We start from the raw sequence: 26,506 nt of genomic DNA on the forward strand, positions 1-26,506 counted from the left end.
ACCTCCAGCTCCAGGCAGCCACTGATCTGCTTTTTTGCAAAGTACTTTGAATTTTCATTATTTTCCTTAACTGTATATTGCAATATTCTCTAGTGAACATATATTTCTTTTTAAAATTAAAAATATATTTTAAAAACTTAAAAATATATTTTAAACATATTTTAAAATTATGTTAAAAATATGAAAGAAATACAAAACATTAATCTATGAGAAAAAGTTATTTCAAAATTGATTTATATATTTCTCCCCTATAATATATGCACCAAAGGGTGGAATTTCTATTTTCTTGCTTTGCCTTCTTTTCTAAAGAACCTCCCCCCTCTCCAAACCACCCCTGACACTCCAGTTATTTGGCTGACCCAAAGTTGCTCAGACCGACCCTGCCCCCAAAGTCCACAGCTCCCATCCCCTCATGAATCAGTGGCCTCTAGAGGTTATAACAATCTTCTTACACAAAAGAAAAAAAAAAGGGAGACAGCCCCTATTTCAGAAGGTTATAGATATGTAACATTGATTTCTATCTATTGCTTAGGACACTCATCTAAATTACTCTTCTTCCCTCAATTTTGTTTGAAATAGCTCCCAACCGTAGAGGGATGATTACACATAGTGAAAGCTTAAACACAGTCCGAATATCAACAAGATTTCCTTCCATGGATAGGTCTCCTGCAAAACTACTGGAAACTTTCCGAGACTCTAGTCTAGGAAATGAAGGAAAACAGTGGTGAATGAAATAGACAGGATCTTGGGATTAGGTGAGGATGTTGCAAATCTAAGAAGCTGGTAGCTTCCCTACCTACAAAGATTATGAAGAAGATCCTAACCCATGTATGAGGTACACAAGGTGCTTCCAGGAAAGCCAAAACAAATGATCAAATATTTATTGAACACCCGCCTGCCTCCTATTCAGATCCAAAGTCCTCCTTTGTACCAAAGCGCCATGTACACTTCAGATGATGCAGCCTAGAAACCCTGATCAGAACACACAATGTTATCTCATTAGCATCCGGTATACACTGCCTGCTTCCTGTGTAAGAACTTTACATACATTATTTTTCTTAATTTCTCCATTTTACAAATGAGGAAATCGAGGTGTTGAGGGCTTGGGCACATTGCCTGAGGCCGCAGGGAAAGTAGCAGAACTGGAATTTAAACCTCCAAAGCCCTGCTCTCCTCAATGGCCTCACGCCTGTTTGCTCTGCAAACAATGGCAGCAGCGCCCTTTCCCTTTAGTCAGCTTGTTAATGTTGTACTGAAAGCATTTGCAAAGAACTCTCATGCATGTTTGCAAGGCTTATGTCTGTACCTTCCTCTTCTCTTGAGAATATGTCTTTCACTCATTTCCTCTTGAGTCCTCAAGTAGGAGATAAAGCAAAAAATGCCTGGCTTTTATATATTTGTCTATTTGTTATTGAGGAAGCACTATCACCATGGAGAAAGGGAACAGCTCAAAACGCATGTCCGGCTCCTTTGCTTTAGTTACACCGATCTGTTAGGTTGATTCTTCACAGAATTGAGCAGTTGCTAGAACATGGTGCAGATAGAGCATTTACTTTTCCCTCAACCTTTGAATTAAGAAGATTAATTAATATAGTTAATATTTATGATTGTTCTGAGCATTTAAAATGGAAGATAAGGGAACATTTTTATGTGCTAGGCACGAAGTGTTTTTACATAGATTATCTTATTCCTATTATTATCATTCTTGTTTTTCAGTGTAGAAAATTGTTTAGAGAGGTTAAATAATTTGTTCAAGGACACACAGCTTGTAATTGCTCAAGGTCGGAGAGCCAGCTTTCAAACCCAGCCTGTTATACTGTTACACAGAGCTGTTATGCTGTACTCTGCTCCCACCTCCAAATTCAGCTGGGCTCTCATGGGGTGGCATACTGAATTCATTCAAATAAAACTAATGTATTAAATATTTCCTTTAAGGAATGTTGCAAAAAATCTGAGGAAAAACAACAACAAAAATCAAGAAATCTTAGTAATAAATAAGTCAAGTGGAAAGAGAGGCCAGTTAACAAGTAAGAGGAAGTGAAATGGGGCTAGGGACAGCTGGATCCAGATCTTTAACCATCACTGCCTACTGTGGGGAGCTGTGTTGATACCTTAGAGATTTGGCAGAGAGTTACATGGCATGGGCCACTGCCTACAATGATGAGACATTTTTATTGTATGGCTGAAAGTTTTTTTAAAGAGAAGTGTCAGGGTGGGTGGGAAGAATGAGACTAAAGGATGGGCTTTTAAAGTAATTAAGAAGGACTCCATTCATTGAATGTATAAGTGCTGGAAAGATGGATAAAAAATCATTTTCATCCCTTTATGATGCTGCCTCATATAGGTCTGGTTTGGTCATGTAAGGTTATAACAACTGGTCTGGGTGGAGAATGATTCTAATGAGGCCACAGTCATAAAGGTCATAGAAGGCATCTGTTTACAATAGAGGACATCTTTTCCATGTAACCATAGTCAGCCAGCTACCTGCAGGACACTGAGTGACAGACATATGTAAATCCATTGTCATTCAAAGGCTCATAGATATCTTGCCAATGTTCAGTAATAGGACCTTTTTATGGTGGCAAGCAAATATTTATTGAGCACCTACTATATGTCAGGTACCCATTATGGAAATAACTATAGTTATTATTAATTTAGGCATAAAATCTTCACAGCTTTTAAAAAACATTATCTCTCACATTTACCTTTTCATGTTTCACTTGTTATAATTTTCTGCCAGGACATCATCTCTCACATCAGGATTATCATCAGAGCCTCCTCAAATGGAATAAAATAGAAAAAATAAATTGTTTTAGAGCTGAAAGGACATCATTTAGTCCAAATTGATTACAAGGCTTACCAGCAGTTCTCAACCTGTGGGTCGCGACCCCTTTGGGGGTCGAACGACCCTTTCACAGGGGTCGCCTAAGACCATTGGAAAACACATATATAATTACGTATTGTTTTCGTGATTAATCACTTTGCTTTAATTATGTTCAATTTGTAACAATGAAATTGGGGGTCACCACAACATGAGAAACTGTATTAAAGGGTGGCGGCATTAGGAAGGTTGAGAGCCACTGGTAGACTCTGTCATAGTCTAACTTCTCTTAAATTATTGCCTCTCTTGTGGTGTTCATCTATCTCCTCAAGAATACCATTGAGTTTAACCCACAGCTTGACTTTAAGGTCCCACCTCACATTGTGTCCCTGCTCTACCTGCCCTGTCTCATTTTCTTAAATTCCCAAAGCACAACCTCTCCTTTAGTCAAGCCTCATCCTTACAATTGTCTCTTTCTCATGTGCTCCTCAGGTCTACCTCTGAGACTTTGCTCACACTATTGCTTTCTCCTAGAACATGGTTCTTCCCACTCCAACTCTGGCCATCCTTGAAGAGCCCTTGATTTTCCACCTCTTCAATGAAGACTTCTTAGCTGTTCTTCATTAATTATCCCTCTCTGGACCAATAGTGTAATTATAACACATCCCACAACTTAGTGCTTATTATCGGATTTCAGTGTTGGAAAGGACTTTAAGATATCCAGTTCTGCCTTTTGATTTATGTGTGAATCCTCTTGACCGCACCCCTTCCAATGACATTTTGCTCTTCACTCAAACATGTATCTGAGCAGATCTTGCCATCTTTTATGTTCATTCATTCACTCAGCCAATATTTACTGAACACTTAATATTCCAGGCATTCTGCTAGGACCTGGGTTATTTGACAATGAACAGAACACAAAAATCCATGATCTGTCATGAAGAAAATCTCTCTATATAAAAGCCTAAGCGACCAGCCGACTAGCCGACCAGCCGGTAGCTATGACATGCAATGACCACCAGGGGGCAGATGCTCAAGGCAGAAGCTGCCTAGCAACAGCAACTTTGCAGAGTGCCCTCTTGTACTCCAGTACCCCTCGGGGGATGTCAGACTGCCAGTTTTGGCCCAATCCCCACAGGCCAGACTGTGGTACCCCACCTGCAAGAGGGACCCTGCTCACCCTGCAGATGTCCTTCGAGACCCAGCGCTGCCCCAGGCGAGGCCAGCAGGGGAAGGACCACAGGAGATTGGCTTCAGGGCATGTCCAGCCCATCTTGCCTAGTCCCGCCCCACCAGCCACCTTCTAATTAATTTCCTTTCAATGTGCACCAATCCATGCACTGGGCCTCTAGTATTATATAATGAGTAGTAAAGGCTAAAATAAAATAAGATAGAGTGTTGTGTTTGAAAGTGACCAGAGATGCTAATTTTGGTAGAGTGATCAGGAAAGGCCTCTCATAAGAAATTACTTAATTGTTGAGGGACTTAATGATGAGAAAAGGTCAGTCAGGTACATAGCTGGGAGGAAAGTTTTTCAGACAGCAGAATAGTAAGCACATGACTGTGAGGTGGAGTTGGGTTTGGTGAGTTTGAGGATCAAGAAGAATGGCAGTGGGTGAAGTGTAGTAACTGTCTGGGGGAGATCTGGAAGAACAGCTGGAGAGGGAGTCTAGGGTGTATCATAGGCCAAAGCAAGAGGTTTGGCAACAAACACACTTTGTAGTTAGTTTGAACTAAATATAGATCACTCTGTTTTCATTCTTGTATCTTACCTCTCTAGATAGTCTTTTGCATATTTGAAGATATCTACCCTGTCCCCAATAAGACCTTTCAGAAATAGACATTTTCATTTATTTCTACTGCTCCTTCTCCTGTCTCAAGAGCCATCAGTATTCAGGCCAATATCTTCTATACATCCTCCACTCTTTCTAAGTTCCTCATAAAGGTGGTACCTAGGCCACTAACACAAGATAGAATATATCTATTTTCTTACTTCCTAGTATACACTCTAGTCATATATCTCAAGACTGCATTATCTTCTTTTTTAATTTTTTTAGTCAATTAAACTCTTTAGTCATATTGAGTTTTCTGCCAAAACCTCTGGATCATTTTATACATCATTTGCTGCTAAACTATATTTCCTCTCAACTTATACTTCTGTGATGGCCATTGTGGGTTGTTGTTGTTGTTGTGGATTTAAGGGCAGATTATTACACTTATCCTTATATTTACTATTACTTGGTTTAACCCATGACACTAGCCTTTCAAATTTCCTTGGGATGCAATTTCATCATCTGCTGAATTTGATATTCCTCTTACCTGCTTAGCATATACAAATTTAATAAATATATCTTCTGAATACTCACCAAAGTCATATAAAAATGTTTATGGAGCAAGGCTAAGGACAGACTCAAATACAAGATCTATAAGAGCAGAGACTGTCTGTCTTGTTCAGTGTTGTTTCTTTCACTCACACAGTGTCTAGTCTAGAGTATGCTTGATGGATTAAATTGGGAAAAATGCTTGAGCACTTTGGTATGATACCAAGAACCTCCTTTCAAGTTGACAGATCCACTATCACTACCCTTTGAATAATGCATAAAATTAATTGGACTGTACTCAAATCCACCCCAAGTTATCATCTTGACGATAAGGATATCAAGAGAGAGCTTCATTTTGTTGCAGTCCAAGGATACTACAATTTCATGATCAACCAGTCTTGTAACTCTGGTCAAAAAAAGAAGTGAGGTAGTCAGAGATGCCTAATTCTTTGAGAACCTGGTTCATGCTGACACCTTCAGATTGTCTAGTTGATCATTTTCCAAGGGTTTGCAATCTGGCCTTTTAAGGATCCACCGAAAAATCATGCTGGGGATTACACTGGAGAACAGATCTTCTAGCTTTGAAAATTAAAATGATATTTGTCTGTTTTCCATGTTTTCTCAAAGATTTCTGGTCTTTCGGTAGTTTTCACTATAGAAGATTGGGCCTGGAAACATAAACTCACTGGAGGGAGCTGAGTGATCTTTTAAAATTACATTACAGTGGCCTTGATTTTGTTGTCTCAGACCATTTTTTCCATACCTTTTCAGTTTGAATACCATTCATCTTTACTGAAAAGACAAAAGTAAAAGAGACTTTTTTAGGCATTTACAAACTACTATTAATTCTAATGTAATCTTGATCCAAAAATAAGTATAAACATTTTTTGTTAACCACATTTTTTGTAACAAATAACTTCGTGGTTTCACATAATTCTTTATATAGGTTGATGCCATTCTTTTACTCTTCCCTGTTCACTGGCCTTTTCCTCCCATGCTTTGTATGCACCTAAGTTACATATGAGCTTGTGAGAAAATAGGCTATAGAGTTACAATGCTTTCTGTAGACGTTTTTCTCTTTTTCTTTCTCATAGAGAAATCATATAGTCAAAATTTTATTTTTGATAACTTCTTAACCTCTTGAACTGCATTCCTTTTAAGAGTCTTCTGCCATGGAATCATATTTTCTTTTGTATCTCAATCTCAGACTTTTAAAACTTGGACTACATTCAACTTTTCTTTCCCTAATAATCATCCAGGGATCTTTTTCTTCACGGGCACTATTACTTTCATTTCACCTCATTTGCAAATCTCAAGGCCTGGTTATTTCATCTACTCTTTGGGAAATGAAATTGTCAGTATGTTAAGTCAAAAGTTAATAAATAATTATTTTGGTTGAATAAAACCCTTAGTAAGTGTCTGAATATTTAAATCTCTATCATTATTCTTTCTTTTTTTAAATATATTTTTTAATTAATTTTAGAGAGAATGGGAGAAGGAGAGAGAGATAGAAACATCAATGATGAGAGAGAATCATTGATCAGCTGCCTCCTGCATGCCCTCTACTGGGGATTGAGCCCGCAACCTGGGCATGAGCCCTTGACCAGAATCAAACCTGGGACGCTCTATCTACTAAGCCAAACCAGCTAGGGCTCATTATTCTTTCTTATTCTATCCCACAAAATGCTTCATATGAAGCATATTTATTATTCTATCCTACAATTTCAAGTTTACTTTTCATTTTATATACCAACACAGAATAATCGATATTCCGTGTTGGTATGTATAACACCTGAGATTGTGAAATTGTGAGAATTGTCTATGACCCATTTCTCAATTATTATTCCAATTGAGATGATTTGGTACTACATTCACATTGTCATTCTTGTGTCTACATGATTTAGAGAAGAATTGTTTGCTTGCAAGAAACAGGAACCTACTCAAGTTAACTTAAACTAAAAATGAGGCATTTGATGAAAGGATATAGGGGTATGCCATAGAATATGTGACCAGGGAGAATAACTAGGCTCTACAAGGAATTAAGTTGGGAACTGATATCACTCTCTCTGTGCTCCTTTGATCTTGTGGTACGTTTGCACCATTCTCCAGCCTTTGCAGCCCGGTATCTTCTGCTTTACGGTGCACCAGGCAGAAAATAGAGAAGTTATCTTCAATGGACATGACCCTCCAGATGCAGTTCCCTAGCCTCAAAACTCAGTGTTGGCGCCCCTGCTTTAAACTCACTATCAAACCTGATTGCCTTAGCTTGGCCTATGGCTTAATTTCTTTGGTGTCACAGGCCAGCTCTTAGTCCAGTTATTTGGAGCTGGAGAGGAAAGGGTCTCTTGATACCAACAGATTGTGGAAAATAGTTTTTCTAAGACAGGTATGGGGCACAGCAAAAATGATTTGGGATTTTCATATTAGAACTGTCATCCTCTTCTCTATTTAGTGCCATAGGTTGTGGTTTTTTATTTTTATTTTTTCTCCACTATCACAAAGTTGTTTACAGCCAAACACATCCCATACTTCTTTGTAAGATACACTCCCATCTTAGATATGAGTCTTTCATTCTAGTACTTATTTTAAACCGTAGTTTAGAACTTAAATTTCATTAATTGATCTCTCCCAAAACCTCCCATTTCACTTAAAGAGAATCAACAAAAACATCCTCTATATTCTCATATATTTCAGTTGCCTTCCAATAATGTCATTCTCCTAAAGACATATCTCAGTCTCCCCACAGGAATCATCATAATTGGGTGGCATTCTTGGGCATATGTTGAGAAAGACAGCAATGCTAGCTCACTTTCATTTATTGTGACTGCCTCTAAGCTCCACCACAGGGAACTTCCAAGACCAAGATATATATATTTTTTCCTCCCAACTATTTGGTATCCTTGAACTACTGGGACTATCTATGATAATAAAAGAGTAATATGCTAATTAGATCAGATGACCTTCCGAAGCCAGGGCTGCGAAGGAAGCCTGGGTCCTGGGTGCCAGAGGGAAGCTGATGCTGGCAGCCAGGGGAAGGAATGCCTACTCTTTCACAAATTTTGTGCATCGGGCCTCTAGTGTAGGTATAAAAAAGAAAAGTGCTGTCTAAGTGAGAGACATGCAGTTTTTTAAAAAATAGCAAATGCCACATGATAATACTGAACCTCTATACCTCTCAAGGGACACTGGAAATGTTAATGAGGTTCATTTTTCTCACTAGTAGGGAGGGAAGTAATAACCCTCTCTGTGTGGATGGGGATAAGTTAAGTCTTCAGCATCAAGGTCAAAGCCACATTTTACAGAAAAAGTGACTTAGTTCATGAGGACAAAAGAGACACTTTGGAGGCTGTTAGGTTAATTCCTTCAGAATACTAGGATGTCAATTTTGGTGGAAGCCATCAAGTTGGAAAAGGCTAGGTACGTCTGATCAGAACAGTGTTCTTGGCAATGGAAATGGTAACAAGCCTAAGAAACTTGGACCGCAGAACCAGGACTGTTTTTCTGGTGTTCAAGGCTACCAGCTGTCAATGCTAAGGCACAGGCAAGGACACTACTACATGATGATGATGATGATGATGATAATAATAATAATAATAATAATAATAATAATAATGATAATATTGTCCAGATATCATAATTGCTTTGACATTGTAGACAGGTAAGGAAGGGAGCAGTTTAAAGGAAGCTCTTGTCTCTTTTGCTGCCAGGTAAGCAAGTGTGTCTTCAACTGCTTAGCCATCCACGCTGCAAAGATGTCTAGAGTTTATATGGAGAAAGTTAGTGAAGTTAGTATTTATAATTAGTAAGTCTTACTAACAATAATATTTTAAAATAAGAATAAAGTGCAAATAAAAAAGAAACAAGTTATTCTGCAATCCTTCCTGATGTGATTACTTTTGCTAGGTTGTAAACTTCTTAAAGTTAGGAACTATATCTCAAACTCTATGAAACAATTAGTAATTAATATAAATTTATTATTATTGATTTATATAATAGCTATGTTTATTAATAAGAATTACAGAAAATGAAGCATCCTGGAGTTGAAAGTATTAGATTTTATTCTGGTTTCTTTGTTACACTTCTTTTCCCCTAAGTTGATGGGCTAGACTTAGGTGCTGTTTCATTTCTTTCTCCTAATCTGATTTAAAAAAAATTTTTGAACATACTACTCATTCTAAACTTTCTTTTGTCTTTTCTTGCTGGGTGTGGAAATTCAGATTAAAATTCCACAGTATTGTCAACTCTGTGTTAGGCTTCTTACATCCATTTCATAGATAAGAAAACCAAGGCTCAGAGAGTTCAAGTGTATGATCCAAGATCATGTAGTTAGTAAGTAGCAGCTGCAAGAATGATATAGTTTAACCATAAACCAGTGAGAAAGAAAATTAAGAGGAATAGGAGTAAATAGCATGAAGTACACAGAGAAAGAGGTTTCCTTCCTCCCCACTTCAGAAAAAAAGGTGGGCAGGAGAGTCAGAGAAGTCTCTATGAAGGAGATGAAATTTAATCTGTAAGATTGCCAATCACTCCATGAACAATTGAGAGGTGACTAGTATGGAGCAAATATTTTTTTCTTTTATTCTCATTTTAGTTATATATGATAGTTTATGTAGAGAGAATATAAATGCAAAGGAGGTAAATTGCCACCAATCTATATAATAAAAGCCTAAGTGACAGTTACGGTGGAAAGACCAGAATGACCCGTCGCTATGATGCACACTGACCACCAGGAAGCAGACGCTCAATGCAGGAGCTGCCCCCTGGTGGTCAGTGCGCTCCCACAGAGGGAGCTCTGCTCAGCCACAAGCCAGGCTCATGGCTGGTGAGCGCAGCAGCAGTGGTGGGAGCCTCTCGCACCTCTGGTTCAGTGCTAAGGAGCAGTGAGCCAAGCAGTTAGGAGCAGCGAGCAGGTGGGCGGTAACGAGCTAGGGGTCCCAGACTGCAAGAGGGATGTCCTGGACTGCGAGAGGGCACAGGCCGGACTGAGTGATCCCCCCACCCCAGTGCAAGAATTTCATGCACCGGGCCTCTAGTTAGAAGATAAAGTGTTTTGCTTGACAATATGTGGAGAAAAGTGTTTGCTTGACAATATGTGGATTTTTAAGTACATTCACAGGCTTTAATATATACAGAAGGAATCTAATGGGAGAAGATCCATTGTCAATGTTGAAATTAATAGTACATATGTCCATTCATCAAGTTTAGTTACAGTTCTCATAATACAAAACTAAACCTTGAAATGCTTGGTAAATATGCCGATTCTGGGTACAAATGAATCCTCCACTTCTGAAGGCTTGATATGGGCTGCGATTTAGGTCTCCAATACATGTCCAGCGATTTTTGGTGCCCTTTTGGGAAATACACCACTTAGCATGATCCTGATAAGAACTGAAATAAGATTGTCCAGATATCTTAATTGCTTTGACATTGTAGACATGGTAAGGAAGGGAACAGTTTGAAGGAAGCTCTTGTCTCTTTCTCTGCCAGGTTTCGGTAAGCAAGTGTGTCTTCAACTGTTTAGCCATCCAGGCTGCAAAAATGTCTAGAATTTATAAGGAGAAAGATAGTTAGGTTAGTATTTATATTTAGACTACAGGCCTGATGCATGAAATTCATGCACTCAGGGGGTCCCTCAGCCTGGCCTGTGCTCTCTGGCAGTCCAGGACCCCCTTGGGGGATGTCTGACTGATGGCTTAGGCCCGCTTCCCACGGGGAGCGGGCCTAAGCCAGCATTCGGGAATCCTTAGCACTGCAGCAGAGGTGGAAGAGGCTCCCACCACCACAGCTATGCTCCCCCTGTGGGAGCACACTGACCATCAGGGGGAAGCTCCTGCATTAAGTGTCTGCCCTCTGGTGGTCAGTGTGCATCATGCGACCAGTCATTCCGCTGTTCGTTCGATTTGCATATTAACCTTTTATTATATAGGACTAGAGGCCGTTTTCAGGCTGGCAACACCCCCTTCAAGGTGGGGGTCCCCACTGGGGTGCCTAGCCAGCCTGGGTGAGGGGCTAATGGCTGTTTTCAGGCTGGCCAAGCCCCTCAGCAGGGACCCTCACCCCATGGGGGTTTGGTTAGCCTGAGTGAGGGGCTGAGGGTTGTTTTCAGGCTGACCACAGCGCTGGGCTGGGAGCAGGTATCTGAGATTTATTTATCTTCTATAATTGAAACTTTGTAGCCTTGAGCGGAGGTCAGGGCCAGCAGGGCAGGTGGGAAGCTTGGCTTCTTCCTTTGTGGGGGGCAACCTAAGCCTCCTGCTCATTCCAGCTCTGTGGCTGTCGCCATCTTAGTTGGGTTAATTTGCATATTTGGTCCTGATTGGCTGGTGGGTGTATCAGAGGTACAGTCAATTTGCATGTTTCTCTTTTATTAAATTAGATAAGTATCTGAAAATATCCTCAGGAATGAAAATCATCATTCATCTCTGATATGTGGATGTCACAGATAATAATAATAACAACATAACTGAGATAGTGGATGGAAGAACATTTTGTAAATGCTAAAGTAATATGCAAATAAAAGTTATTTTCATTATTACTAAGATGATACTTGTGTCTGAAAATGTTCTTTCCCCCCCTTTTGTACTTCTTTTCCCCTGAATAATCATATTTCCTTTACACAATCCCAAATGAGTTCAATAGCAGAGTTATATAGCATATTGTTTGATGATGGTCTTTCATACCATCAATAAAAGAATCAGACTTTGCAAAATGGAGGAAGTTTTGTCCCTGGGCTGACTGAAGTGCGGCCAGGTGCCGGGCAGGGGTCTCTGAAGAGCTGGACCTGGCACACAGCTGGGGCATGTGAACGAGCTCCTGCTGAAATGTAGCTGGGATGGAACAGCTATAAATGTTTGGGTTGCAGATCAAGAGCTGAGAGTCTGAAAAAACAAACAACAACAAAAAAAAAACGATCAAGAAAATCTGAGAATTAAGATACAAATGGAAGTCTTGTTATATTATAGATCTTTTGTGAATTAAAAAACAGAACAAAAGTATTCCCTTCTTTAAGAGCCAATAGCTTTCACATACATTTTGAGTTAAGATAATTGACATCTATTCAGCATTTCCTACTTTGCAGGCATTGTTTTACAAATTTTACGTGGATTTACTAATTAGTCCTCATAGCAATCTTATTAGGTAAGTTCGTTTATCATGATCCTCATTTTATAGGTGAATTAATGGACAATTCATGTCACATGCCCATAGTTATAAAGCTTGTAACTGATGGAGTTGCTATGTAAACCCAGGCAATTTGGCATCAGAGGCTATATATATATATATATATATATATATATATATATATATATATGTATATAGCACCCATGTTCCAATCTCCAGCTTCAGGAATGATCAATTCATGATGTGCACACCTAAGCTTTATGTTATTTGGCTGTCTAATGATTACATGAACTCCACTAGTTAGACTGGGGTTTGATTTGGCTCAGAAATCCTTGTCATAAGATGAAAACTGGATGAAATATTTCTAAGCCTTTTATCTAGAGGCAAGTCACTCTTTGCTGCTATTTACTAGTAGCAGCCACCTCAGTAAAAAGTGATTGGTAAAATGGTGTTCCTTCTCCTACTCCTCGTCTATCATAGTTTTCCAAAGCCAACTAATTGGACCATTTGAGCTTGAGGCCTTAAAGGAAGATCATCTGGGGACTCAGATGGGTCAGATTGGCAGGCTACAGGCAACATGAGATCTGTACTTTTTTTTTTTTAAATCTTGAAACCATATTTAAAAAGCAGTCTCTCTCTCTCTCTCTCTCTCTCTCTCTCTCTCTCTCTCTCTCTCTCTCTTGAGAGAAGCTGGGGAGAGTCAGCACCCCAGTTTGTCACTATACCCACTGCCCATGCAACATTCATCTGTTTTACCCATTTCTGTTACCTGTTTGGCCACTATAGACATTTGCAACTACTATCCCTGATCAAGTTCATAGAATTCATGGAAGGACCCAAGAAACCAAGCTCTAGTAAATGAGCCCTCCCCAAGCCTCACCATGGCAAAGCCAAAATCAGAATGTAGGTTTCAGAAGATCTATGAATAGAGAAACAAATGAAGTGCCCAATTTATTCATATAGCCCAAATCTATATATATAAAAGGCTAATACGCAAAGTGTCCCCTCAGGAGTTCGACCAGGAGTTCTATCACTCACTATGATGTGCGGTGACCACCAGGGGGCAGCGCAGAATGAAGGAAGGTCCCAGCCAGCATCTGGAAGGCCCTGATTGGCCTTGTCTGTCAGCCAGGCCTAGGGACCCTACCCATGCATGAATTTCATGCACCAGGCCTCTAGTACACTAATATTGCCCCTTCTCCAACATTGTTATCTCTTTTTGCACACACTAATGTTACCTATGGCTTCATACTGGTTATACTTGAAAGTTACACAGATGCCAGTTTGTCCATTTCGTCTCCCTGTGGGTGGATAATCATAGCCTTCTTCAGGGATTGGAGGAAACTGGGGAGTAGAATGAATCAGCCAGAACCCCTGGACTCTGTTCCACAGCAGTAAACCTACCAAAGATACAGTTAATTCAGATACATTAGAAAAGCAAATCTCCTTTTTCAAATAGAGTTCAAAGTTACAACATTTAAGCCCATTTATACTTCAGGCTAATATTTTATTAGGCCAATAATCACAAGCTATTTTCTTTAAAGATTTCAAAACCAATTCAGGCACAATTGCCCCATTTCTGATAATAAGCCACCACAAAAGGGGGCCCAGGGCAGCCATCCCTTGAAGAGTTAACGGAATTTCTTGTTGAAACCACAGAGAAAATTTGTTTTGACAGAATGCAAATTTGCTAAATTGGAATTTGACCTTGTTAAACTATATAGTTACCTGGTAAGCTTTAGATATGCCTTCACTGCTAAGCAGCTAAGTTATTTTCAAAAGCTGGCCAAAAAGCAGAGTTGAAAGAGAAAATATCAAATGAAGAAATGTACTTGCACTAATTTGTTGTAAGGAACTAGTGATCATATATTTGCAGAAGAATCATCCAATTCCACCAACCAGAAAAAAAAAAAAGAATCAAAGAGGAAAAAAGGAAAACCATGCTGAAGCATTTCAGTTAATTGTGTTTATAAAAATCTCTAGAGCCAAATAACATGAAAGCCAGCAAAGAAGAAAAGAAATTTTCATCATCTTGTGACACGGCAAAAAGAACCCGGTCTAACAGGTATCTATGACTATTTCTGTGTTTATAAATATACTAGAGGCCCGGTGCATGTATTCGTGCACTGGTGGGATCCAGTCGGCCCACTCTGATGGGGACTGATCAGAGGCAGGGCCAGCCAGGGTGAGGGGCTGCAGTTGTTCCGGTCATTTGGTCATTCTGCTATTCAGTCACCGGGCTTTTATTAAATAGGATTAGTCAGCTCAGACAGCCATAAGAAAATATCATAAATTTGTGTGGCCTAAACAACAGAAATGTGTTTTTCTCACAGTTCTGGAGGCTAGAATTTGGGGTCAGATTACCGGCATGGCATCATCCCATACACCAGAAAGTGGTGGATTGATTGCCAATCAGGGCACATGCCCAGGTTGCAGATTCAATACCCAGTCCAATGAGTGCAGGAAACAATGGAACAATGTTTCTCTCTCTCTTCTTCTTCTTCTTTCTGAGATCAATTAAAATGAATGATAAATAAATAATATTCTATAAGTATGGTTTTAACAAGAAAGACATTTAGTGATCTATGAAGTGAAAAACTCGTTATAACACATATATACAGCTTGACCCCATTTAAAAAAATATTTATTGATTTCAGAGGAAGGGAGAAGGAGAGATAGATAGAAACATCAATGATGAGAATCATTGATCAGCTGCCTCCTACACACCCCTACTGAGGATCAAGCCTGAAACCTGACCGGGTATCATATCATAACCTCCTGGTTCATAGATCGATGCTCAACCACTGAGCCCCACCAGCTGGGCCCCATTTTTATCAGTACCAGGCACATGAGGTACATTGGCAAGATCTCACTCCTAGACAAAAGTCTGAAATTGCCCAAACTCCTTTGCAGCTAGGTTTCTGGATATGAATTTATTTCTGCCGATTGGATGTGCTTGCACAATATTTTGAAGGCAGAAGTGGGGCAGAGGCATCGTCCTGCAGTTTGGGCTGTTTGCTGCTGGTGATCATGTTTGCAGAGATGTGAAGGTTTTCTGCAGCGGAATCCAGGCTGTGCACAGGCAGTTGTGGCAGAGGCAGTGCCCAGTGACCTGTTTTGTGGGAGCTGGAGGGCCCGTGCGAGGGCAGCAGTTTCCTGAACCCTAGGTCACAGCTGTGCCAGAGTGTCCTAGAATTCAGTTGTGACTGAGGGGGCAACTCCTTCCACTGGGCAGGGAGTCTTTCCTGGGGACCTAGCCTAATACCCGCTCCTCCAGCTTTCTGATGATTTCCCAAGCACCAATTCCCTGTGCTAAATTCTTTCCTGCCTAAAATAGCAAAGATCTTAAAACATTTCGGATCCTCTATTTTCAATGAAAACAATGCTGCACAGACTCAGGTCTGAGAAGCGGGTGAGGTGTTGCGGAAGGCTCCCTTCTTTGAGTCTCAGCTTCCTCTTCTGTAAAACCGAGACCAAAGATTATCTGTTCATAGTTACTGAAGACCGTGGCAGCTGTGTTTCCTGGAGATGGCCACAACATTTCCTATCCCTCCTGTAGCCTTGCCACTTTCCACCATGTCCTCTCCCTTGAAGCAGGGCTGACCTCTGACGCGCTGGTAGCCAGTACACGTGTTGCCCGCAGAATTCCAAGGCCAAGGCTGAAAAGGTTCGGGGCTGCAGCCCTGCCCACTCTGCCAGGGTTTCCATCTCTGGCCCTGCCCACAGTGCTCGGGGCTCTGGCTGGCGCGGGACTTTGCCTCCTGGCTCGCTTCCCCTCTGGTGGGCGGCCCAGCACCTTGCTGCACACCATGGCTCACCTGCTGGTGCTGCGGGGCACAGCGGGCAGGGTAAGAGCCCAGGTCGGGCCTCACGCCTCCTGGCTCCTGTGTGCCACTGCCCCCTGTGCCCCGCAGCCCCTATTCCTGCCACAGCTCCAACTGGGGCCAGACGCCTGGGTGCTGTGCAGAGCCCAGAGAGACTGCTGTGGCCACCCACCGGGAAAGCCTCCCCAACCCATCCCCAACTCTGGCTCCCTGATCCTGGGTCCACTTCTGCCAAAGGAGAGCTTTGCCCTTGCAGCTGCCCAAGACCGAGCACCTCCAAGGTTCCTGGACCCCAAATTTCTGCCAATAAGGCAGTTGGCTGGCTGGCCCCACCCTGATTGGGGTGTTGGGGATGATCCGGCCTGGATCAGGCTGGTTGCCTGCCACAGTGCATATCATAGCCACTGGTCGTTCTGGTCATTCCGCTGTAATGGTTGCTGGGTTTTTATATATATAGATTAGGGTAGTTTTGGTATGCTAACAAGACTTTCTGGTTTGTATATGACCATGCAAACATAAAACTCATTCACGTTTGCCTTATTTTTAAGTGGAAACCAAATGCCTGCCAGTTCTTTCTCTTTCAAAAACACACTTAAGAAAGCACAATATTGCTCTCTCAATGCATATAGAATCAATACCTGTGTATGAATAGAAAATGTTCAAAATTCTGTTGGTTATCTGAGCTGGATAACTTTCAGGGGCTATCTTCTGCTCAGATGAGTGTGCTATTTGGCTGAAATCTTAACCTCCTGGTATGAATACCACAGGATGTCAAGACACCTGCTGGCAAAGAGAACTCCTCCACTTGACATTAAGTCCCAATCCTTTTCCAGTTGCTCTCCCCCCGCCTCTCCCCCCCCGCCCCACCAAATCCCTGTAGCAGCTAACAGAGTGGATGAGAGTGGTGGTGGGAGGTTGTTGGTGAGAAGTTGGAGAATGTGGCATATTATAAAAATTGTTGGGTTCCATACAAATAGGAGGGCAACTTGAATAAATAAAAAGCATTCAATGCTCATGACATTTGACAGCCATTACAAATTATATTCTTAATCAGAGGTTGCAAACTGGCAGCCCACAGGGCAAAACTAGCCCACAGATCCATATTATTATGCTTGCAGAGTATTTTTAAAGCTTTGAATTAATTGCCAACATTTACACACTGGGGAGATTTCCCACAAATACTAATTTTAAACATCCTCTGAAAAATTGCATTCCGATAAGACTGCTAAGTAGTAACTGCCCTTTTAGACCAAGGACAGTTACCTTGCTTGTTCCACCCACTTAACTTGCTGACATCTCTTGCCTGTTCCCGAAGACATTTGGGTTTGGAACCTTTTGAATACTTGCTGCCATGAAAAGTTATTCATAATATATTAAGTTGCAAAAAGGTTGAAAACTAGTCGTAATGATAGTTTTATAAAAATGCTTTAAAATATGTCTGATAAATAAGGTGGTGAAGACCTGTGAGGGGTGGGTAGGGGCTGGGAGAAGGGGGGTAAAGGAGGAGAAAATGGCAGATATCTATAATACTATCAACAATAAAAATATATTTAAAAATTAAAAAAATATGCTTGCTAGAAAAATTTAGAAAACATTAAGTGTGATTATTTAATGTGTATTAAGATGACAGATTTCGTTCTGTTTACTGGCATTTTGAATTTTTCTAAAATGCATGTATATGTGCAGATGCATAGCTTATAAATAGAAAAATACTAAAAGTTACTATAATAAAAATTACTATAATATGTAATAACAATATATAACAAAAACTAATGTAAAAACTAATTAAAATAAATTTTTAAATTTATAAACAAACATTTAAAAGCAAATGTTCAACGGCAACTAAACACTAAAAAGAGTAACTTTTACTCTATGTAAATTATAACTTAATAAACCTGATTAAAATGTGTGGGTGTACACACTGAGACACACATGCATGTATATCTACTAGTGGCCTGGTGCATGAAATTTGTGCACATTAAGTGGGAATTAATTAGAGGAAATATTTTAATATTGCTATTTGCCCTTTCTCTATAATAGAAGTGTTAGAGATGAAAGAAAATCAGTAAAATGTATATGAAAATCTTCCTCCCATCAGAGTCTGGTGCGCGCCACGGGACACAGAGTCAAGTCCCCACCCACCTGTGTGCACCTCGAAATCGCGTGAGACCCAGACCCGGCTGGCCCCACCCCCATCAAGCCCCACAGGGCAGGGGACAGCCTCAGGTCCCCCTGCCCCAGCGTGACAGCATGATGACCATGTGCATGTTAGCTTTTTATCATATAGGCTAGTTTTCCTAGTAGTCAGTACATGAATTTTTGTTATAAAGCATACATCTAAAAATATGTTAAGAGAAAGGCATTTGTGGAAAGGAAATTGTGTAATTATAACTTGTGATAGAGAAATCACATTTTTATAACTTAAAATAAAGCATTAAAAAATAAAAGCTCTCTTTTTAGTGTGGAATATAAGAATATTGAAGACAAAATGTTTAAGAAAATGTTGACTTTCAGTAAGAAAGAGAAACTAAGAGCCTTTGTCATACCTTTGGAGTGTCCATATTTTCTGCTGTAATTCACAGATTTAGGGACTCCGTCGTTGTACATTAGATAGGCGGTGTTGTTATTCTGCAGGAACATGTTAGGGTACATGGTGTAAATCTTCCACTTACAAATGCTCACAACATTTCTACCAGCTACCTAGCCTGCAATGCAGAGCTTTCATTAATACGCATGAGAAATTACCCATTCTCCTAATGGGCAGCTTCCCCATCAGTCTGAATTCTGGGACCTATAAGACCAGGGCCAGAAAGTCCATTCACACCCAGGCATGGCTTTGTCCTGTTTGACAGGAGCCCTATGCGTTGTGATGTGTGTGAGGATTGCATTTCTATTTCCCTTGGTTGTTTTGGATCTATGCTTCTGATTTGACAACCAGTGTATAATAAAAAAGTGGTTAAGTATTTGTTGAGGAAATGAAGTAGGAACAGCCAGTAGTTAAGGATTACACCAGGGATTCTCGCATTGATAGTGTAGGCACGATGCAGAGCAGGTTGTCAGGATCTGATTTCTTCTGCCTGCTTTGTGCTCCGCTGCTTGGTCGCGGTGCTGTGTTGAATCAGGATTTCTCATTCTCGGCTCCTCTACCTCACTGACTAGAGAGGATTTTCCTTCGGTCCCTTTCTCTATCGCTTCATCTTCCTAAATTGGTATTTTCCTGCTTAGAAAAAGTGGTGAAACTGAAGGCGTGGTATTGGGTTTCATCTGGTAACCCAAAATACTAATAAATTCTCCAAAATTAAGCTACTATTTTGAGAGTATCTCAGTGTCATGTTTTAGAAACTTACTTCTATTTGCTCTGTGTGGTTTCATTTCATTTCTGTCATGAAGCAGTGATCTTTATTGAATCCAATAATGTCGATATTTTTAAAAGTCTGTGACAATTAAAAGCAGAAAGGGACAACCCATTTCCTTAAGAAAGGCCTTTGCTTTTCTCTTTGAAAAAAAAAAGTCAATAACTGAATCTCTTATAGCTGCTTAATTATTTGATGTAATCTAAAAACATTTGTAAAAAATTGTGCAGTATAATCTGCATAGCATTCTTGGCTACTGTAGTTAGAAACATCAGGGCGGTAAGCTGTTTTCTCACCCTCATTTTCCACAGTCAACCATAGCTACCGTTGGCGTTTGCATCCTTCTCTGGAGACCTCTGACAGTTCTTCGTTAAGCCTGCAGCAAATGTGGTAATGAGGGCAGAGGTGCTTTTGGGGTGCAATGTGGAGGGGCTCTGGAAAGATTCAATGAGGAAATGTATTTTTTATAATACGATGACATGTATTATTCTAACCAGGTTTGAACAACTAGCTAAGATTATAGGGATTGTAGCTGTAGTTGGAATAGCGGCTCTCTGGAAAGATCATGGACTTAAGATAGGCAGATGTAAGCATGTGCCTTTGGACAGCTTTATTCCTTTAACACATACGTTGAGTCTTATTTTGACAAGTGGATGTTGAACAAGAAGGGTCAAGTCTCTGCCTCCAGGCTAGCCGGAATATAGACAGACAGGTACAGGCAACAGCAACATCATTTGGTGTTATTAGGAAGGTGTATGGAAGATTCTTGTTTACAGAGGCAAAAGAAGAGAAACAATTTTAAATGTAATCCAGATATTGGTTTAGGTCACCTTCACATGTGAGATTTAAAACCAGTTGGTCTGGCCTCACATTTTACTCTCAGAAGTTCAACTCCAGATCAAAAGGTGGGGAATTATGTTCTCACAGTCACATAGTTCTAGTTCCCAAAAAGCACCCAATCTCACCTGGATATCACCCACTATTGTCATTCTTCATTTGGTTCCACGCCAATCAGACCTGGAAATCAGCCCTTTACTGTAATTTCTTCCCTAGAACCATCACTGAAGGCATTGTGTATGAGCAGGTTTTCATGAAGGTATGAACATTGAATAGTTGTACGTGATCACGCTGACCTGCCCCCAATTTCCCTCCACGTTTCTTTTACTTTTTAATTCCTAGCTCCCATCTACCCCTTTTTCAATATTGCAGAGTAGTTTAGCTCTCTTGCCCTCCTAGGCACTGGAGCTACTTTTGAGCCTCCAAATATCAATATTATATTCTGCCAAACTGAGAACCTCTGCCCCAACTAAGGTTGCTGAGAGAGGCTCAATGCTGCTCGTCTCCACTCCCCCATCTCCCCCCCCCCCACGCCCCCCCCCCCCCCCCCCACATTCAGTCTCTAAGACTAGAAGGGAACAATGTGTGTATTTTATCGCTGCTGAGTCGTGTTCCAGGCCTTCAGCCCCAGCCTTGGAAAGCAGAAGCAGCCGCGGGCGATTTTGACTTTACATAATAATCTATTCCAAACGGAGTAGTTGCTGAGATAAAATATTCTTTGTAAAGCACCTAGAGCAGTGCCTGGCACAGCACAGGTGCTCAAACAGCTTACAAATAAGTTTTGACTTTGAAACTTGGCTCCGAAGGCTGGTCTTAATGGCAAGTGAGAAAAATGAACGTTAGCAAGCACAGTGACAGCCTCTGCACATTTTGAATAAATACTCAGATCCACATGCACAGCAGTGTCAGAGTCTAATAGTACTGCTGGGGGGTTAAGTAGTTAATGTGTGGAAAAGCCCAGAACATTGTAAGTGCCGAGTCATTTTATGTATTTACTTCTCTGTAAGTTGTTTGTTAGCAAATGCATACCTGAGTGTAATTGGATATTGATTATTGTTTGATTTTACTCGTCACCCCTGATGGAAAGCGGTATCTTGTCACTGAACCGCAGATGGTGCCAGGGACACTGGGAAACTGCCCACGTTGAGCCAGCAGCCTATTTAACTCACGTCTCTTTTGCTGGTTAGCTCATCGCCTGATGAAGTGCAGATAGCAGGTTTAATCTCCATTCAGGCAACTTAGATCTAGGGTCTTGAACAAGCATCTAGCCCTCAACCTACCATTTTGAAAAAGATTAATGAAAAGAAGACTGGGTGACCCCTTACATACATAGTAGGTCACCCCCATTCGTGGCTTAAACAACTCCATAACTAATGCCACATTGATCAAAGATCTGCATTGCATTGTTCCAGGAGCGGGTTCTTCTCCATAGTTCCATTAGAGGGATGAGATAGCAAGCAATGAATTTGGCAGCCAGAAGACTTAGCTATTTAATTAGTTCACACCTTGCCCAGTGATACCATTGGACATGGTGCTGAATGTATCAACAATTTGGCATTACTGCAGAGCAGCGATTTTCAACCTTTTCCATCTCATGGCACATACAAACTACTAAAATTCTGCGGCACACCAAAAAATATATTTTTTGCCAATCTGACAAAAAAATAGGAATAATTTTGACTCACGCACACAAGATGGCTATTGTTGTCTTAGCAGTTGTCATTTTTGATTTGACAATCTAAGGAAAAAGAGGTCAGTGCCCCTGACTAACTAGTCAGGCATTGCATGTTTTAAAAATTCTTGCGGCACCCCAGTGCGCCTGACATGGCACACCGGTTGAAAATCGCTGCTGTAGAGCCCAATGACATATTCCCTGAGGTCTTGCTCAGATTGATCCAGATTGTGGTTGGGGTTGGGTGGCTGAGCAGTTAAAATCTTTTGGAAGCTTTGGATTCTGTTTTGTGCATTTTTATATGATTTAAATTAATACTTAGCTATCACATACCTTGGAGGCATAGGCTTCATACAGCTGCTCTAATGTCCTTCCCAAAACGCTCCTGGTGCTGTTCATTAGCTGCTTGCTCTTCCTCCAGCTTCTGGTAGTAGAGTCCAGGTACAGGTACTCTAACCCAGTCCTTCTACTTTCCTCATTTTGCCTTTTAGGTAATTTATAAAAGGTAAACCTAGCAAAGGCAATCATTATGAATGACTGACATATATTGGCTGCTTCCCTGATGGCAGCCACAGTGTTAATCACTTAAATACATCATTTAACTTACATTTCACAAAGGCCTCTGAGTGTTAGGAAAGGAATATGCTCAAGTCCTCAGCCTTTTTCCCTACCCTTATTCTTTTCTTTTTTAAAATATAGGTTTTATTGCATTCAGAGAGGAAGGGAGAGGGAGAGATAGAAACATCAGTGATGAGGGAGAATCATTGATCAGTTGCCTCCTGCATGCCCCCTACTGGGGATTGAACCCACAACCAAAGCATGTGCCCCTGACTAGAATTAAACCCAGGACCCTTCAGTCTGCAGGCCAATGCTCTATGGGCTCCCACCCTTATTCTTGCTTGTTCCCAGAGAAGGAAATATGAATCTGACTGGGCATATTCTAAGACATTAACTGGCCTGCTGGTGGGATTCCTACAGTGATAGTCCAGGAATATTGAGAGTGCCGCTCTCTGTCATTTCCACAGTCCATTTTGCCACACTGGGGAGAAGGCCAAGGCCCAGGCCTGGACTGGAGACGTTTTTGATGTGCTTTTTCTCTTCTGCCCTAAGTTCTTGGATGCTCACCTTTGTGACTGGCTGACTGGGTCTGAGATTTGGGTTTGGGCTTCAGGTAGGTGGAGGCTCCCCTGAGCCTCTGGCCTAAGCCACATCCTTCAGTTCAGGTTAAAAGAATGCTCTCCATTGAGCGTTCAGTGCCAAGTTAATTTGAGCTGAGCAGACAGTGAGACAGTCTAAAGCTGCTACAACTTACTGTGAGAGTTAAAGGTGGAGTAATACCGGTTAATTAAGTAGGCACCATGCTTTCCTTCACTACTGTCTCCTGTTTGTGTATCTCCTTTGGGGAGGAGAGGTGGTTGGGCCAATGTAGCATGTGGGCATGTTTGGATCATCTAGCTCAGGGTTTCTCAATGTGCTCTATTCACATTTTTTTAAAAATATATTTTATTGATTTTTTTACAGAGAGGAAGGGAGAGAGATAGAGAGTTAGAAACATCGATGAGAGAGAAACATCGATCAGCTGCCTCCTGCACATCTCCTACTGGGGATGTGCCCGCAACCCAGGTACATGCCCTTGACCGGAATCGAACCTGGGACCTTTCAGTCCGCAGGCCGACGCTCTATCCACTGAGCCAAACCGGTTTCGGCTTCTGTTCACATTTTGAGCCCGATCATTCCTTGTGGTGGAGGACTGTCCAGTGCATGGTGGCATCCCAGGTTGCCACCAATTAGATGCCAATAGTACTCCCCAGTTGTGCCAATAAGAATTGTCTGCAGACATTGTTGAACGTCTCCTGAGGGCAAAATCACCCTGGTCCAGCCAAATACTCCCTAATGGTACAAACCCCACATCTAATCCTCCAACACTCACAGTAAAGCAAACGTTGTCATGAATTTACTATTACCCCACAACAGTGCCTCAACTGCCCATAAAAGCTTCTCACTATTTACTTGGTTTTCTTTACTCTTAGGCTTCTAAGTAAATTTTTTCCTGCCCTGACCGTGCTTTCTTACTTCCAGGGCAAGCTCCTCACATGTGGCAGGAAGCAAGAAAACTATTCTTTGGTGCTGACTTAAGTAAGTTGTAGCAGCTTTAGACTGTCTCACCGTCTGCTCAGCTCAGCATTCCCTCTGACTGACACTGCTAAGTAATAAGTCCATTTAGTTACAGCAAGAAAAAGTTTTAAATATTTATAACAATTTGATGCCTCCCCCTCCCCCCCCCGCCCCCCAGTGAAAGGTGTGTAAACTATCCAGTTGCCATGGCACAGCAGTTGAGAACTAGTGCTTTTACATATATTTCCTGGGTGAGCACCTCCAATTACATGTTGATGATTCCCTCAATCAATTTCTAGCCCTGATCTCTATGCTGAGGTCAGATAAATCTAAATGCAAGACTGTTCCAGAGATGCTCATCATTATAGTTTTGAAACCAAGTTTGTGATATTTTGCTCCAAATCTCCTCATCCCCCCCGTTAGGGAACACGTCCCCGCAGTCACAGAAGCCAGCAACCTGCAAGTCTTCTTTACCTTCTCCCTTTCTCCTCCGACCTCCAGCCACCCATTTCTACGTCTTCCCAGCGTGTCCTCTCCTCTCTGTTTCCATGACCACGTCTCTAAGCTGTGTCCGCTCCTCTTCTCATGTGTAATACTGCAAAGGTCCTATTGGTCCTCACGGCTCTAGGCCAGTGACGGCGAGCCTTTTGAGCTCGGCGTGTCAGCATTTTGAAAAACCCTAACTTAACTCTGGTGCCGTGTCACATATAGACATTTTTTGATCTTTGCAACCATAGTAAAACAAAGACTGATATTTTTGATATTGATTTTATATATTTAAATGCCATTTAACAAAGAAAAACCAACCAAAAAAATGAGTTCGCGTTGTCACCTCTGACACGCGTGTCATAGGTTCGCCATCACTGGGACTGATCCCCAGCTGTCCAGCTGTCACAGTACTGCTAGCGGGCTTTCTAAAATATGAATCTGGCCACATCACATCTCTGCCTGAAGTCCTTTAGTGGCCCTTTCAAAGTCAAGCTCAGACTCTGTGGGGCTCAGCACATGAAGCTCTTCACCTATCTCCCTAAACTCACCTCCTACCATCTCCTCACCTTCTCCGTATGAGTCAGCAATATTGAACTGCTTTCAAACTTTCCCCCTTGTATTTTGCCTCTGGACCTTCTCATTGCTCCTTCTTTGGCCTGAGAAGCCCTTGCATCTCCCTTGTTTTCCTAACTTATCTTTTTTCTTAAAACTTACTTCAAAAAACTACTTACGCAGAGAAATCTGTGGGCTCTACACCCCCCAATGCGCCATCTATGCCCTTCCCACATAACTATGAGCTCATTAGGGCAAATATGTTTTGTTTATATTTGTATATTCAAAGCTCAGCACAGGGCCTGCTATGAGCTCAGAAACTGTTTGCGGAGAGGCTGAGTGAATGTGCCTGCGTTCTCCAGCCTGAAGTTTACACAATGCTTGACGCCAACCACAGTGGCAAACTAAAATACCCTAATTAAAGAGTGAGAAAGTGATCAAAGCTTTGGGGGAATCCATGACCATGATGCAAAGCTGTGTTTAGTCTCTTTGATATTGCTCAAGAGGCCACTGACCTACCGGCAGCTCCAATAGCTGCTTGTGCTGCCTGATAAGTGAGGCGAACCCAACAGGACTGTGTACGATCGTGTCCCCTTCCTCATTGTCACAATGAGAAGCGTAAGCTCCAGCGTCAGAAAGAAAGTAATTGGACTTCTCTCCTTGTCAGTCTCTAAATGGATGCTGGAAGGGTTCCGTTAGCAAAGCCACAGCGCAATGAAAGGAAATTGCCAACCGAGAGAAACTGTCAGCTCTACCCCACACCTGTGCCCACCAGCCTTGCCCGCTGAGAGCAGTGAGTCAGGCCCACAGGACTGCTCAGCTCTTTCTCAGGGGGGCGATCCCTCACTCAGAAGCCGATCTGGATATTTGGCCCATTTGCCCACTTTAATTTCCTCTCTTCTTAAGGGAGAGGCAGGTGGAAGTCCCCCTGGGGAACTTCACAGTGAACCAGTTTGCCTCTACACTCTGGCTTTCTATTTGCATACACAAAACCTTACATCTCTTTTACCTACCAATCCACAGCGTCACCTTCTTCATTTCTGCATGATATTGTCGCTTCCAGGACCCCGAAGAGGCCAAGGAAGAGCAAAGCAAGGGTTGTTCTTAGAAGACTTGCTGTCATTTTCCATCTACCACCTCCACTCAGTGCCACAGCAGAGAACTTTCCCTATAGATTGTGGAGTCTGAGTTTCAGGTCTCTCGCAGGCTGTGCTGGCTCTGACATTTGCTTTCATTTACCTCTGCTGTTCGTGGCATTTTCAGAATGGGACGAATCCCACATAGTCCTGTGATTCTGTCACAACACGCTAGCGTGACTCCGGATGTCTTTGTGCTGAATTGTTGACTGGTCTGCAAAGTCATCAAAAAGTCCTAGAGAGAAAAAGGGACATAACTTAACCCTT

At 41.5% G+C, this 26,506-nt stretch overlaps 1 protein-coding gene across 1 annotated transcript; it reads right to left on the reverse strand.

Moving 5' to 3' along the window:
• Nucleotides 1–10,313: 10,313 nt before the first annotated feature.
• Nucleotides 10,314–26,241, reverse strand: DNASE2B (deoxyribonuclease 2 beta). Its single transcript, XM_081085258.1, has 6 exons — nucleotides 26,117–26,241; nucleotides 22,281–22,458; nucleotides 18,632–18,713; nucleotides 13,500–13,661; nucleotides 11,823–12,020; nucleotides 10,314–10,684 (listed from the first exon to the last, which is right to left on the reverse strand). The coding sequence occupies exons 1-6, from the start codon at nucleotides 26,224–26,226 to the stop codon at nucleotides 10,344–10,346; spliced, it is 1,071 nt and encodes a 356-aa protein (XP_080941384.1). The 5' UTR covers nucleotides 26,227–26,241; the 3' UTR covers nucleotides 10,314–10,343.
• Between the last annotated feature and the right edge of the window lie 265 nt (nucleotides 26,242–26,506).

Source organism: Myotis nattereri, assembly GCF_964212035.1.
Source record: "Myotis nattereri genome assembly, chromosome: 3".
Classification (NCBI taxonomy): domain Eukaryota; kingdom Metazoa; phylum Chordata; class Mammalia; order Chiroptera; family Vespertilionidae; genus Myotis; species Myotis nattereri.

Coding starts and splice junctions, on each gene's coding strand:
- DNASE2B (XM_081085258.1), bottom strand. CDS start 26,226: ATGACAGCAAGTCTTCTAAGAACAACCCTTGCTTTGCTCTTCCTTGGC. Junction 13,662..18,631: donor AAAATATGGACACTCCAAAG/GTATGACAAAGG, acceptor TATCTTTGGTAG/GTTTACTGCTGTGGAACAGA. Junction 12,021..13,499: donor TAACCAGTATGAAGCCATAG/GTAACATTAGTG, acceptor TTGTTTTTTCAG/ACTCTCAGCTCTTGATCTGC.